Raw genomic sequence first — 14,418 nt, forward strand, 5'->3', positions numbered from 1 at the left:
GCTCGACGAGGAAACAACAGCAGTGGGGCTACTACCAACAGGAAGGAGCCACCAGTCCCAGCCCCATTAGTCTCCCATTTGGCATTGTGGCTCTTGTCTCAGACCGGTCTGTCTTTGTCTACTCACATCTGACCCTTAGAGCCCGCAACCATGGCGAATATAAAGACAGACAGCCCCCAGCCAGAGGGCAGACCATTTCAAGTCTCGTTCGTTGCATCCACCACAGAAGTTGACACCACCGCTCCCGGTCCAGAGATCAACTGGGGTTCTGACTGGCGTGAAACTCCTCTGTTTACTTTCTCGCCTCCAGCAGAGAAGAATCTACCTCTCACCGAATCTGTCAAAACAAAAGCACCCACCACCGGTTGTGTCTTGCCACAGACACAGGAACTACCTACCAACTTCACCTTCGACTTCTCACTTCCTCAGGCGAGCGAAGAGGAGTCTTCCGGAAGCTCAAGCGAGCCGGACATCTCGTCCGACACAGCAAGTCCCACGCCAGAGACGGATAAAGCCCAAGAGCCAGTCCCCGCGCCGCACATGACGTTGCCAGAGCTCATGAGAAAGCAGACCATGGACCGCCGCCGCCAGCTCATCACCCGCGCCCGCAGTGGTGTTAGCGGCCTGGACGAAATACAGACTGCCCCCATCTTCACCGAATCCGCCCGGCTCCAGGCCGAAAGGCACGCCTTGTCGTCTGGTGGTGGTGACCAGGTCTATTCGCAGTACGGCCTCCTCGCCGGCGACGCCAGCGACGATAAATCGGACGAGCTGTTCTACTACAATGTAGCCGCGCCATCGAGCATCTTCATCTGCGGCAGCCAGGGCTCGGGCAAGAGCCACACGCTGTCGTGCCTGCTAGAAAACAGCCTGTTCCCGTCGGTGGCGAACGAGCTGCCGCGCCCGCTGACGGGAATCGTGTTCCATTATGACACCTTCATCAACGACAGCCAGGGCAGCCCGTGCGAGGCGGCCTACCTATCGACCAACCCAGCCGTGCGCGTCCGCGTGCTGTGTGCGCCGACCAACATCGCGACCATCCGGCGGACGTACGCGGGACTTCCCAACGTCGTCATCGAGCCGCTGAGCATTAGGGAGCAGGATCTCACAACAAAACGTATGATGGATCTTATGGCCGTGAGAAAGAGCGAGACCATGCCGCTGTACATGCACGTCGTCAACCGAATACTTCGTGAGCTCCGTCTGCAGCAACAGCAGACAGGCGGCTCATTCAACTACAGTGCCTTCAAGGCAATGCTCGCCCGCGAGGATCTGACCGACTCGCAGAGAGTGCCTCTCGCGCAACGGCTTGAGACGCTCGAATCATTCATGGCGCCACCGCAGGAGTCTGTAACGAAAAAGAAGAAGAAGGCTGCTGGCGCCGCCGTGGCCAAGCCCGCCGGGAATGACTGGAGCCCACGGGCTGGCCAGCTTACAATCTTGGACTTGAGCTGCCCGTGTGTCACCCCGGAAGGAGCATGCGCGCTCTTCAACATCTGCCTGTCTCTCTTCCTAGAGCAAGATTCGCGGCGTATAGGTCAGATAGTGGCGCTAGACGAGGCACATAAGTATATGAACGACAGCGGCGAAGCGTCGGCCCTCACGGAGCAGCTCCTGGCGACGATCCGACTGCAGCGACACCTTGGGGCGCGCGTCGTGATCTCGACCCAGGAGCCTACCGTGTCGCCACGACTGCTGGACCTGTGCAGCGTGACGGTGGTGCACCGCTTCACGTCGCCCGAGTGGCTGCGGGCGCTGCGGCGGCACCTAGCGGGCGCCGAGGAGACAGCGGGAACGCTGGCGCGAGCGACTGCTGGCGCTGGTGCTGGGAGCGGCAGTGATGTTTCTTCTGACTCGGGAGTTGATGACGTCCTGGATGGACTCGTCGACGCGGTCGATACACTGAGTCTCAAGGGCCGCGGGGCGACCATGGGTCAGAAGCAGGCGGCGGCGAGCCTGTTTGCACAGATTGTAGAGCTGCGCGTGGGTGAGGCGCTGGTGTTCTCGCCCAACGCCGTAGTAGGTGTTGGTGGGGAGGGCGCGGCGAGGAAGCTGGGCAGTGGTATGCTCAAGGTGCGTGTGCGAAACAGGGTGACGGAGGATGGCGGGAGAAGTATCATGGCTGGCTGAGATTGTTCGGACTTTCCTTTGATGTGCTTAGAGGTACGGGTTGGTGAAGATGGCCCACCATGGATGAGCAAATGCCCAGACTGCTGACCCTTGTGCATTTGTCTGCTGTTGTCCCTGCGCATTCCAAGCGTGTGGGCAGCAGGTGCCGATGGGTTTATGCAGGCCATGTGCAGCTGGTACTTTCTGTTGAACGGGTCAATTCCACACGCGATGCGGTCGTCTCGTTGTCGGCAGGCTCGAGGGCGTTCGATAGAAAGCGGGGATCCCGATCTTGGCAGCGAGACCACTTATTACGGAGCGCGGCCCTTGTGTGGGCGGGAAAAGTGGAAATGAGCAGCCGTGCGGGCGGCCAGGCGGGCAGGTCTCCACTGGGGGACGGAATAGCACCGGCAAATTCGCCAATTACGGATGCCAGTAAATAATAAATGGGTGGGCTTGTCGTATAAGCTGGTGTCCTGTCCCTGCTCGGGTGCGCCTAGAAGAACCAAGTGTGCTCGCTCCAGATGCCCAAGTCCCCCATGTCCCCCATGTCCCTGCCCCGGGCAAGAAGGATGGCAATCTCAGATTCAACGGTCCATGTCGAGGAAGGTGAGCGCGTCTCGGACAGAGAAGGAACGTTCTGTCTGCACTACTGGGTACCCAGTCGATTCCCGTGCTTTCCGCATCTAGTCTACAGTACCTAGGCACATACATACAATACATGCAATCGAGACTACCGACGCAGCCAGCGGCACGGGACGCCACGCATTGTATGTACCCAAGTACCCTTGGATCAGGCTCGGGTTCAGGCCAGCCCAGGCGTGCACACGCATACCCGCATCCATACCCAGACCATGCCATTCCCCCATCCTGACAATCCAGACAACCCGTACCGCCCAATCCATACCGTAAAACCAGCCAGACCTTTCCTTGCCAGATCAGACAGACCAAGCAGACCACACCATGCAGTAGACTAGCCGCTGCTGCCACCGCGCAGACAGAGAAGAGAAGCTCAAACGGGCAGCCGCCTGCTCGTACTGTACGACATGTCAAAAATCTTATTAGCCTAGCCCGCCTGGTGTCCTCCCTTTTCATCTTCTCTCGCTCCTTTTCTCTCCCTCCCTCCTTGGGACCGGGTGACGCGTCTCCAGTGTTTACTTTGCTTTGTTCTCAAGACCATACATATCACCAGACAGTCAGGCCGTCGGGCAGTCAGTCAATCGGTCAGGCCATTTTGCGAGTGCCCAGTCCAAACGCTTTTCCTCTCCGGCAGTCCAACGGCTGGCATATGCGACCGTTGCTGTACAGACGGCTGCAGCTCCTGCTTTTTGCCACTACTACTGCCACTGCCGGGCTGCATCGGCCCCTCGGCCTCTCCAGCTCGGTCTCGGCGCTCAGCGTGTGTGCCCCCATGTCCCTCCCCATGGGCATGAGATAGCAAGCAGCAAGCACAGGTCAGGCCAGGTCAGTTTAGGACGGGACAGGTCCGGCCAGTACACAACCACAGACAGAGACAGAGACAAGCGGACAGCGACACAGACAGAAACACACACACGCAGAGGCACATACACATACAAACACCCCACACTGAGACTGAGACAGCCAGTCCTGGCTGCACAGTCCGTCCCAGTCGGCCAGCCAGTGAGTGAGCGAGCGAGCGAGCGAGTGAGTGAATGAGTGAGGCCTCACGACCGCTACCTCGACTTCGGTGGCAATTGGTCTGGGATGGCTGAACTGGCTGCAAAGATACGTGCCAGGTTCAAACGCCGGCCGTCTGCCATCCCCTCGCTGCTCAGCAGCAGGTCGACCGGCAGCCACACCTCCTCTTCCCACCGCAGCCACAATGCAGATCACCACCACCACCACCACCACCTCCTGGCTGACCCCGAGCCCGACCACGACCCCGACTCCAAGTCGCGTGCGGGGAGCTCACGCGTTTCCGTCATCGTCGACCTGGACGACGACGAGGGCGCCGGCTCGCCTCCCCAATCCCAAACCCAGCCCGGTCGGGATCGATCCTGCCAGCCCGCACAAGCCGCGCCAGAAATGGTGGGACACCCGGGCCTAGGCCAGGGCGAGGGCGAGGGAGAGGTCGAGAGCAAGGGCGAGGAGGGCCTGGCTGGCGACGATTCTCAGCCGCCGCCGCCGGTCCAGCACGACCACCACCAATCTGAGCCCGATAGCACCAGTCCAATTTCCCCAGCCCAGCACGATTCCTCAACCGGCCACCAGACTCAAAACGCCCAAAATGCCCAACGTGCATCGTCCCTTTCATCCTCCCCAGAGACACTAAAGCCAACAGCACCAACTCCAACACCAGCTCCAGCTGTGGAGGAAGCATCCTCGGGTAGTGTCTTGGCCGGCCCCCCTGAGCCACCCGCCCCTGCGGTCGATTCCGAACCTGAATCTGAACAACCTGCACCTGCACCTGCACCTGCACCCGAACCCGAGCCTGCATCTGCGCCCGAGCCCAGCAGCGAGGGCCCGACAGCAACCGCAACGGCCAGCGTCATGCCGGGCAACGATCTGCACCCGTCACCGCGAAAACTCTCGTGCATCAGCGAACATCCCTCCCCGGACCACAAGGAACTGCTCCCAAACCCAAATCCCATCACCGCCCACCCAACTCAGCCCCCAATCACAGGACCCGCTGCCTCGGCCGATGCAACTTCAGTCCTGCCCCCGAAACCAGACGATGCTGGCGACAAACCGGCCGCCGCCGCTGCTGCTCCTCCTCCTCGAACTCCCAAATTAGCTTCCGCCGCGACCCAACGGCCCTTCCACATCCCACTCCCCGCCGCCGCCGTCGTCCCTCCATCCGCCGCAAACCTTTCGCCGAACGCCGCGTACAGCCCAAAGGGCACCGTCACCCCCAGCTCTCCGCTCGCCCGCAACTCTTCGGTCAGCTCGAGACCTGCTCCCGTTCGGCGACAGTCCCTCCTCTCCAACAGGCAGTCTACCCTCATCCAGACCTTACTGCGCGGGTCCCAGGGCGACGAAAACGCCAGCATCAGCAACGAACAGCTGCTCCCTATCAGCGGCAACATGGTCATGCGCAAGATCTGGGTCAAGCGGCCTGGCGCCTCCGCCACGCTCGTCACAATAAACGAGGACGATCTGGTCGACGACGTGCGAGAAATGATCTTGCGCAAGTACGCCAACTCTCTCGGCCGCCAATTCGATGCGCCAGACCTCACCCTCCGCATCAGGCCCAACGGGAACCAGCAGGAGCGGATGCTAGGGCCCGAGGAGCCAATGTCTCGAACCCTCGATGCTTACTTCCCCAGTGGACAGACCGTAGACGATGCCCTCATCATTGACGTCCCCCTACGACGCACACCCAGAGCATCCCCTCGCAACGGCCCTCCCCACGCGCCTCATGTGCAATACTACGTCGAAGAGGCAAGGCCCTCGGAAGCAGGAAACGACTACTTTGGACCCGGCGCTATATCGACCCTACCCGTTACAGTCACTGCGCCGTCTAACCCAACGGCCCCCCAGCATGCGATCTCTATTTTGCAGACCGGACATCCGCCACAGATACCATCACCAGGTGGCACACGAGCAAGGACCTACAGGGAAAGACCAGAGCGGCCGAGGTTAGGACGCCAGCACACTTCCTCGCCTACGCTCATAAACATGGCCTCGGGAACAACCCATCAGGCGTCCATCGCCACAACCGCTGGAGCCCCTCATGGTATGCAACATATAATACACTCCAGACCAGCCCCCCGATCAAGAACTCATTCCAATGCCTCAGACCAGTCACAAGCAGCTCCGGCGCCACCGGCCATTTCCACCCCACCGGCTCCTGAAGGGACAGCCGCATCCCAGCGGTCGGCGACCCCACCGCCTCGCGTGTCGTCGCCAAGACCCAAGGTCTCCAAGAAGAAGAAAGCCGCGGAGCACCCGTCCCTGCCCAAGGGCATGCTGAACGGCAGCGTCCCGCCCATCAACGTCCTCATCGTGGAGGACAACATCATCAACCTCAAGCTGCTCGAGGCCTTCGTCAAGCGCCTCAAGGTGCGGTGGTCGACGGCCATGAACGGCCGCGACGCCGTTACCAAATGGCGAGGCGGCGGGTTTCATCTGGTGCTGATGGACATTCAGCTGCCCGTCATGAGCGGCCTGGATGCGACCCGCGAGATCAGGCGGCTAGAGAGGGTCAACTCCATCGGCGTCTTCAGCTCAGCCGCCGACGCGCCACCGGAGGTCAAGGGCGAGCCGGACGAGAAGGACAAGCTCGAGAACATGGACCTGTTCAAGTCGCCCGTCATCATCGTCGCCCTGACTGCCAGTTCGCTGCAGAGCGACCGTCACGAGGCACTGGCGGCGGGGTGTAATGACTTCTTGACCAAGGTAGGTCACTCTCCTTCTCCATTCATATTTAACGAGCGCCCACGATGGGCTACTGTGGACTTGATTGTGTGTATGCTAACGTGAGTCACGCTCACAGCCTGTTAACTTCGTCTGGCTCGAGCGCAAGGTCATGGAGTGGGGATGCATGCAGGCGCTCATCGACTTTGACGGCTGGCGCAAATGGAAGGACTTCTCGGCCAAGCTGGAGGAGGACAAGAGGTCCTCTTCAGCCGTCGCAGCGCAGAAGGCGAAGGCCAAGAGGAATCGAACGAGCATGAGCCACCAGGCCGTAGCCGCAGGCGCCTAGACATGGTTCGGTCTCGCACACACTCAATCAGCCATGCACATGCGCACATATGCACGATGGGTGCACCAACGTGGGCTTGGAAGCGCTCCAGATTCCTCGGAAAGAACGGATAAAGGTAGAAGAGGGGTGGTACTAGAGGACGAGAAGCGGGTGAGGCAGTCGTATGACCACAAAACGAACGACTGGCATTGTAATGATCTTGACCTGGATGGTACTTGGAGCACAAGCGCACATAAAGGATGGGGAAACGGGGTTATGCATCTTCCTTTGTAATAGCCATATTTCTCCTTCTTACTTCTCACGCGAACACGATTTATTTGAGACGACTTGAGCATCCGCTTCGCCACCTCTCGCTCTTTGACAATGATGATGCTAAGTCTTGGTCGGGTTTTCCTCCCCCATCCACCCCTTCCCCCCCCCCTGCGGGAACCCTTTGGCGATTGTCGAATATACAACGAAGACGGGGGTTATATCGACTGAGGCTAAGAGGCAAAGCTGCTATACTCGATGGGAAAGTTAAAAGCTTTTACCCGGTAGTTTTCGGCTACTTTAAGTGAAGCGGGTGTCCGTGGTTGTATGGATCGTGACGAGTTCTGGGCAAGTATGTGCTCAGCAAGCTAATTCTCGTCCCACTGATCGATCTCGTGATGGCCAGATTTAACAGTCTATCTCAAATCTAAGCATGAGTTCAATAGCATTGTTTAGGTCGTTCGTATTGCATTTATCATTCTGTAATTTACTCAGCCTCTTTTCCTTGTATTATTTGTTTCCTGGCTAAGTATACTACCACGCAGGTCTTCAAGGTTGGATCGCGTTGCTGCAGTTAATACTGAGTTTATAAGAGTTGCTTGCAAGGCTGAGTGTCTCACAACTGACTACTCGACTCTCCCACATGGGCCTGGTAGAATCCTCTAGTACTGCAAATTGTCAATCATGGTTGTCTCAATCTCGAGACCACCCTGCCTAGCCCCTTCCACAAAATCGGGGCCCAAGACCCCAGCCGTCAGGCATCCGCCCTTGATACCCGCTGAGAGGTTCCGGTCGTACAGCAGTGTAGCTCCCGCCTGAGCCATGAGCATAGCAGCGAAGGGGTAGTTACCCTCATTGTACCTCAGTTTGATGAGACATCCCTTGCCACGGTTCTTCTCCACAGCGGGGTCAGCCTCGACGAAAGCCGCCGCGGAGAAGGGCAAGCTCCTGATCTGCTCCTCGGACGGTCCGGCGCCCAGGTCCGGCGCGGAGCGCATGAGCAAGTCCCTGGACCAGGGATACTGGACCCAGGAGAACATGGTGAGGATGACGTAGCAGCGGATCAGGTTGACAACGGCGCCCAGGTATGAATGAGCCCTCTCGTACTCGTTGTACCGGAAGTTGGGGCCCCAGCTGCTCTTGGGCCCGCCCACAAGACCCCAGGATCTGTTGATGAGGGTGCGAGCTTGGTCGCCCGGGGGGGGGGGGGGGGGCGAGGAGAGTGTCAGCAGTCCAAGCACTGGGTGCGTGTGAATCCCGCGGACCGTCTCGAGGGTGTTCGTGTAGGGAGTTGCAGGTGGCGTCAACAACGACGGGTGCCCGGCTGCGGCGATGGCTTTCGGGCCTCCGCTTGCGAATGAGAGCATCGTCCGCATGGTACCGCCGCTCACGTTGGGGCTGGCGATTTTAAATTAGCCGTGCAAACTCCACAATCAAGTAGCTTTCAAAATGATGGGTGCTTGCATACTCGAGATCATCGGCCCGCGGCGTCGTCTTCCCCATCTGTGCCGACCATTTGTGCTTAATCTCCTGGCAGGCGTGAATGGCGAAAAGGTCCATTTCTCCCGTCATGGCTCCGCAAGAGTGAATCAACTGTTGATGAAATCTGTCAGCTGCCGCATCCCGCGTTCAGGATTCGGTGGTGCCACTTACCGCAACGCCATTTGCCTCAGCTTGTTTGTGGTATTTGGCGACCCAGTCTCGAATCAGGGTGGGGACCGCGGCGCTGCGAATCACTGTTAGACACCATATAGTGAGAGGCGGAGAAGAAAGACAGAACAAACCAGTCGACATAGTCAGTTCGCTGTTCAATGCACGCCTGGATGATGGCGTCTCCGTCAACGGCGTAGACAACGCTGCTGAGGCACACTTTGGCCCTCCCAATGACTTCTCCGAGCGTCCGCGCGTCATCAGGCGCAACCACCTCGAGGTTTAATTGGCGTAAGTCAGCAAATTTCCATCGACCTTTCCAACCGCGCCGACTGCATCTTCTCACCTGGCTGTACTCGATCGGGGTACTCTTTTCTTAACTTTGCTGCCAGCTTCTCGAGGCGATCCCGTGACCGGCCGGCGACTGCCCCTTTGAGACTTGTGGGAAACTTGGCCGCGATGTGCGTGCATACCATCCTGAAGTCGTGCCGGTGAAGCCAGAGGATCCGAGCACAACGATGCCATATTTTCGGGAAACCGGGTCTGAGGCTGCCATATCGTGAAATGCTCTGTACTCGAAGTTGATATCGTTGGATTAGGATTTACCTAAGTAGCAAAAAATCCCTGGTGCCGTTTTATTTCTCAGCGAAGTCTTTCTCAACAAACGAATAAATGGAGGAGCGTATCAGGGAACAGTGTGCATCTCCAGACTTATTGAAGATCCGCAGATTCCGAAGCTGAATTTTATGACAGAGCTACCTCCTAGAAAATTGAGGATAATATGCATCTACAGGACATAATTTGGAACCCTTGCGAGCTGTACTTCTTGGCCACTACTAATAGAACACCAACCAGCTTTTACCTACGACCTTGGAACACTCGCGGCAGTGTCTTCCTCCCCTCCTCCGCCCCTACCTCCTGTCAAGCTGACAAGGTCTTCGCACTGGCAACAAGGCAAGCGACCCAGCAGAAAAGATCCACGGTGATGGCGCGGGTAACATGTACGCGCATCCACTGTCGGAGCGCGGGCGTCAGCCCTCCGTTCGACAGACTCCTGATCTTGGGCAGAACGGCAGGGACGAAGGCGAAATGGCCAGCGGCAAAGAAGGCGCTGGCAATATACCACCAACAGGAGCCCTTGTCCCGGAGGAGCCCCGTGGAGGTGGTGGTGAGGATCGCGACGGTAGAGGCTATAGTGCCGACGAGGGGCGCGATGACATGGCCAAGGCCGGTGTCGAACATCGTGTTCCAGTAAGGGGTGAGTACGTGCTTGGCTCCCGGCTCGACGTCCTTGTGCAGGAAGATACCGAGGAAGAAGTATTGGTCAAAGGCGAACCATAGGGACACGGTGGACGTGACCACCGGTATGAGGTGCAGGATCGACATAATTGAGCGCTGAACAAGTTTAGACACCTAGGGAAATTCTTGGAGGTTGAAAGCGGCCAGTTCGTGCTAGAAGCGGGCTGGTTGCGGATGCTGAAGTTAAGACTAAGGGACAGATGTTATTGCAGGATAAGACAGCGGTTACGGGCTGTCTTTATCATCTGCATACCTACATGTAGGCTTTGCGATCGCGTTGGCTGAGTCCGCCGCCCCTCGACTGATCATGAACAGTTGTGCCCTTTCAGTTCATTTATTTCCGCCTACCCCAGCACATTGACGTACGTGGTTTTGCTGTCATTGGACAGTTGCAAGATTCACAATTTATATGCGCCGATGAGGCATGGCGCACAGCTGGGCCGGATCCTCATTGACAGATCCACATAAACAGGCCAACAAATCGGCGCATGCTTCCATTTTGTTGGTGTCCTGCGAGAATCCTTTGAGTTGGGTTTTGATCCCGTCGTTATTAACCCATGACCAACTCCTAGACCTTGTCTGACGGTCAACAGAGAGACGGTTTAAAAAAGCCCGAAGTCCTGCTTAAGACCATTTGGTAGCAGAAGATTCGTCCATCAGCCCACAAGGCATACATCGCATCACCTTCCAATTCTTATCTACTTTGACAGGAAGCAAACTGTATTCGCCCCTGAGACCCTCACGTTATGTCAGGTCACGATATCTTTTCCTCATCGGCAAAATCTTGTACTCACGCATTGCACCTCACGCCAAAATGGCTTCTCGCGATGTCCTCAAGGTCTCGGCTTTGCACTACAAGGACCCAAGCAAGACTGACGAGGAGTTCGAAAGGCATGTCTCCGAGAGCATCAACCCTGCCTGGGTGAATCTCGTTCAGAGACACGAGGTCATGAAATATTCCATTGTTAGTGCCCCTCGCTTGTATTGGTGCCTGGCTGATGACTAGATGATCCGTGGCGTCACACCTTTTGCCCGAGCAATGTCTCCGAGGCTCTTGCCGCGACAGCGGAAAAGGTCCGCCCAGGGTGGACCGTCATCAGCTCACATGCGGTTCTCACCTATTGGGCCCGGGATATCCAGCACATTATGGCCCTTACCAGCGATCCGGAGTATCAGGAGATCGGTCGGGAGTCAGAGGCCGGCCGGATCGATTCTACCAGGGGAGAGATCATGGTGGGGTACGAGAAGGTTTACATCGACAACAAGGAGATGGTCGATGGGACCGATAAGAACTAAATGCTTGAAGTATCTGACGGCCAAGGATGTGGGAAGAACCTCTTTGGAACGTGAAGGAAGTTTGTGAGGAGCTATTCGCAACTGGGAACCAACATGTGATCCTTATGTGGAGCTTTGGTCTTGCAAACGCGTCCTATTGGATTGTGATGGCGGCTGGCCAGCCCATCCGGGCCAACACCCTCTTGGCCGCAACATGCAGACATCTGGACTCCTCGGGCGCCGCGGCCAAGATGAACAGGAAGGAATCAAACAAGAAGCTCCAAAAAGAAAATGGCAGGTCAACACACTCTCATAAACAACACATAAATAGCCAAGGACTGCCAGTGAGGTTAGGCCGTAGCTCGAGACACTGGCCGCCGCCGAGGCTGACTGTGCCTGCGTTCTCGTACCCCGCGCCCCAGACGTAGGAGAGTGCTTCGAACTCGAGCGAGGAGTCGTCCAGGGAGACATCTGAGAGGGTGCCGCGCAGAGGCTCATCGCCTGCTCCGGGGTGCAGCTCGAGCACGCGGGTGTATCTCCCTCCTGGAAGAGGAGTGTACTGACAATGGTTCACAGCGCGATTCTACGAGCCATGGCGGTTGTTAATCTAGGTCAGGCCGGGGTTGTGCTTCGCACCGTGCTGTGCTCACAGTCTCTTGTCTTAGCTCATTCACAGCGTCCTTCATTCGCCGGGCCCAGAAACCAACTGACAAGCGGTAGCCAGATACCCGGAAGGGCACCGAGTCGGAGTGTGCTTTGAGCCTCTGGACATATGTGATTCCGCTGAATAATCGTCCCTGTGAAGCGCACTTGTCACAGCTTTGGAGATTATTCGGTGTATCAGTCCACGACGATCGGCGGTTGCTTTTTTCTTTCACAATAGCATTAAGCATTAAGAGAGGAGGAGGCTTTGGTCGCGGTGGGAAGGGCGCGGTGGGTTCGGCTACGACAATATGTAGTAGATTGTTTCTATCAACGCTAATGCAGGCTCAGCCCTCTCCCACGAAGCGTTGAAAACGGCATTGGTGATATATCGCGATTCTCCCTGAAGGCTTGCCCATAACTAAAAGAGCTTGCCGGTTTTTGACATGGGCTGATCTTTAGCGGAGGTCAGCTGCGTGTAGAATGTGGGATGTGGCTGTGTCCATCTCAGCTGGAAGCTACTATGCAACTCATTTCTGTGGAAGGTGACTTGGTAGTTAGTCTTCAACAGAGGCCGTCTTAAGCGCGTCTGCCCGACGTACTTGGGAAGGGCAGCCGCCAAGATATTCTTTACACTATTCACTATTACATGTTGTACTATTTTTCCTCACGGTTTGATCACAGTCGATTTCATGTCAGCTTCTTGGGATGTTTCTATTTTCTTTTTTTCTGTTTTTCTTTTTAAAAAAGATGTTGAGATCGATTCCTCAGACGTCAAAAAATATGGAGGTCACTAAAGTTAGACATCGACTGGTAAGTGAGTCGAAGATGTCTTGGCTCCGAACCGACAGCTTGCAGAGATATCAGCAAGTCAAGATATCGAGCAGCTACACGTTTTCTCAGACCACCTTGATTCCCGCCGAAATAATCCAAATATGCTCGTATCTCAAAATGATAGTACCTAATCAGCATCTAGGATAATGGCCATGTGAGGGTTTCTCCGATGCAGTCAAAAGTCGCCTCAGTGGCTGATTAGAGCTCCGTGGGAGCAGCTGATGTCCATTGGGCTCTGAGGCGAGACCGTGCTGGGCGATCCTGGCCAAACCACTCTTCGTGCGGCTTTTCAGGTTGTTAACGTCCGTCCGTTAAGCCCCTGTCCAGGTCAAGGCGCCACCGATTCACTCCAGGATGCCACTTTGCCTCTGGCTACACGGTGCTCGTCGGCGACTGGTAAGACCCTGTGACTGGCCTTCGAAGTCTTAGATACAAATGATTGTGATTGCGAAGCCGGGGCGAGGACGACGAGAACGAAAACATGCTGCCCGTGCCTCGGCGTTCCTGAGCATTGACCATAAACTCCGAATGGCTTGTCCAGTCGGGTTCGACTCCAGCTGGATGAGATATCGTCGGAAATCTGGTTGTAACACTAGACCCAAGCAGCACCTGCAGCACTATTTTAACATAAAAGCTTATCATTAGCCCTCTTAGTTCAATATTCCAAATGGTACAGCGGTAGAGATCGCAGCATTCGCAGAGTTGGGGAAGTGCTGCGCGCGGGAGAATCCCTGCGGGCGCCCACGACGCTGGTATTTTCTGAAACACATTGCCAAGTGGATGTGAGTCTAAAGTGGCAGCAAGGCTAGAACTGGGCTGGAACCTTGACAGGAGCTTAAAAAAGCAAGCGATGGAAACTTCGCAGAGATGGAGGGTTCGAGTAATTGAAAAGTGAACTCTGTCAGAAGCAACAAGGAGACGCGACTGATAGATTGAGGTGCGAGGCTGCGCTGGACCTCGGACGGGAGAAGATCGACGACAGGGTTGAGTACCACCCAGGCAGATAGACCGGACAGAGGAGAGACGAATGGAGAAAAGGCGGGATGGGCCAAGCGAGGCTGCATTGAACCCACAGACGACGGAAACGAATACTTTCGTCTGAACGTCGTTTCCTGTTGGTGCGGCATATGGGACGGGACAATTATTAAGATGTCGACGCGATACACTTTTGAGCCATGAAACACCTCTTGTCGTAATGCAGTACTGGAATAATTCGGGGTGTCCTACGGATGGCAAGGCACTCAATCGCTGATGTCTGACTGGCGCTGTCCGGTGTTGCTGCTGAGGGAGACAGAGCCAGTCGCCAGGTGCGAGCCGGCATGTGCCGTGTAGATTAGGTTTACGGAACGACGGTACTGTGTGGTGTCGCAAGACGGCGCGCCCTGGTGGATGTATGATTGTCGGTATGGAGTCGGATGTGATAGATGCTTGAGTCTGGGGCGTCTCGGCAGTGGTTCGTCCCCCCGTCTGAAGATCCCGGCACCAAGGGGCAGCCTTGCGAAACAAAGGTGGCAGCTCCCGCAGCTCCCGCGGTTCCAAGGTTCGTGTTCTTTTCGCATTTTCCAGCTGGGGACTTGGCAGGCTGTCGAAGCCTGTCGCGACGTCTGATGCGTTTGAAGGAGGCTCCGGGGGTGGAGGGAGAGTCTCCAGTGTCGGTGCCCTTCAATCTAACAGGAAGGGAAACAAGCGTCAGC

The 14,418-nt window shown here is 56.6% G+C and overlaps 5 protein-coding genes across 5 annotated transcripts; 3 read left to right on the forward strand and 2 right to left on the reverse strand.

Annotated features, from left to right (window-relative positions):
- Nucleotides 1-150: 150 nt before the first annotated feature.
- On the forward strand, nt 151-2,130 carry INS49_001225 (uncharacterized protein; the record flags this gene model as incomplete). The annotated part of the gene is made up of 1 exon (XM_043162057.1): nt 151-2,130. The coding sequence occupies one exon, from the start codon at nt 151-153 to the stop codon at nt 2,128-2,130; it is 1,980 nt and encodes a 659-aa protein (XP_043030563.1).
- Nucleotides 2,131-3,834: 1,704 nt separating this feature from the next.
- Nucleotides 3,835-6,775, forward strand: INS49_001226 (uncharacterized protein; the record flags this gene model as incomplete). Its single annotated transcript, XM_043162058.1, has 3 exons — nt 3,835-5,806; nt 5,870-6,468; nt 6,566-6,775. 3 exons carry the CDS (start codon nt 3,835-3,837, stop codon nt 6,773-6,775), a joined length of 2,781 nt encoding a protein of 926 aa, XP_043030564.1.
- A 911-nt stretch (nt 6,776-7,686) lies between these two features.
- INS49_001227 (uncharacterized protein) lies at nt 7,687-10,060 on the reverse strand (the record flags this gene model as incomplete). Its single annotated transcript, XM_043162059.1, has 5 exons — nt 7,687-8,422; nt 8,493-8,617; nt 8,678-8,750; nt 8,809-8,948; nt 9,638-10,060. The coding sequence occupies 5 exons, from the start codon at nt 10,058-10,060 to the stop codon at nt 7,687-7,689; spliced, it is 1,497 nt and encodes a 498-aa protein (XP_043030565.1).
- A 727-nt stretch (nt 10,061-10,787) lies between these two features.
- Nucleotides 10,788-11,269, forward strand: INS49_001228 (uncharacterized protein; the record flags this gene model as incomplete). Its single annotated transcript, XM_043162060.1, has 2 exons — nt 10,788-10,941; nt 11,040-11,269. The coding sequence occupies 2 exons, from the start codon at nt 10,788-10,790 to the stop codon at nt 11,267-11,269; spliced, it is 384 nt and encodes a 127-aa protein (XP_043030566.1).
- Nucleotides 11,270-11,558: 289 nt separating this feature from the next.
- On the reverse strand, nt 11,559-11,934 carry INS49_001229 (uncharacterized protein; the record flags this gene model as incomplete). Its single annotated transcript, XM_043162061.1, has 2 exons — nt 11,559-11,831; nt 11,899-11,934. 2 exons carry the CDS (start codon nt 11,932-11,934, stop codon nt 11,559-11,561), a joined length of 309 nt encoding a protein of 102 aa, XP_043030567.1.
- Between the last annotated feature and the right edge of the window lie 2,484 nt (nt 11,935-14,418).

The sequence above is a fragment of the Diaporthe citri genome (genome assembly GCF_014595645.1).
Source record: "Diaporthe citri strain NFHF-8-4 chromosome Unknown scaffold_1, whole genome shotgun sequence".
Lineage (NCBI taxonomy): Eukaryota > Fungi > Ascomycota > Sordariomycetes > Diaporthales > Diaporthaceae > Diaporthe > Diaporthe citri.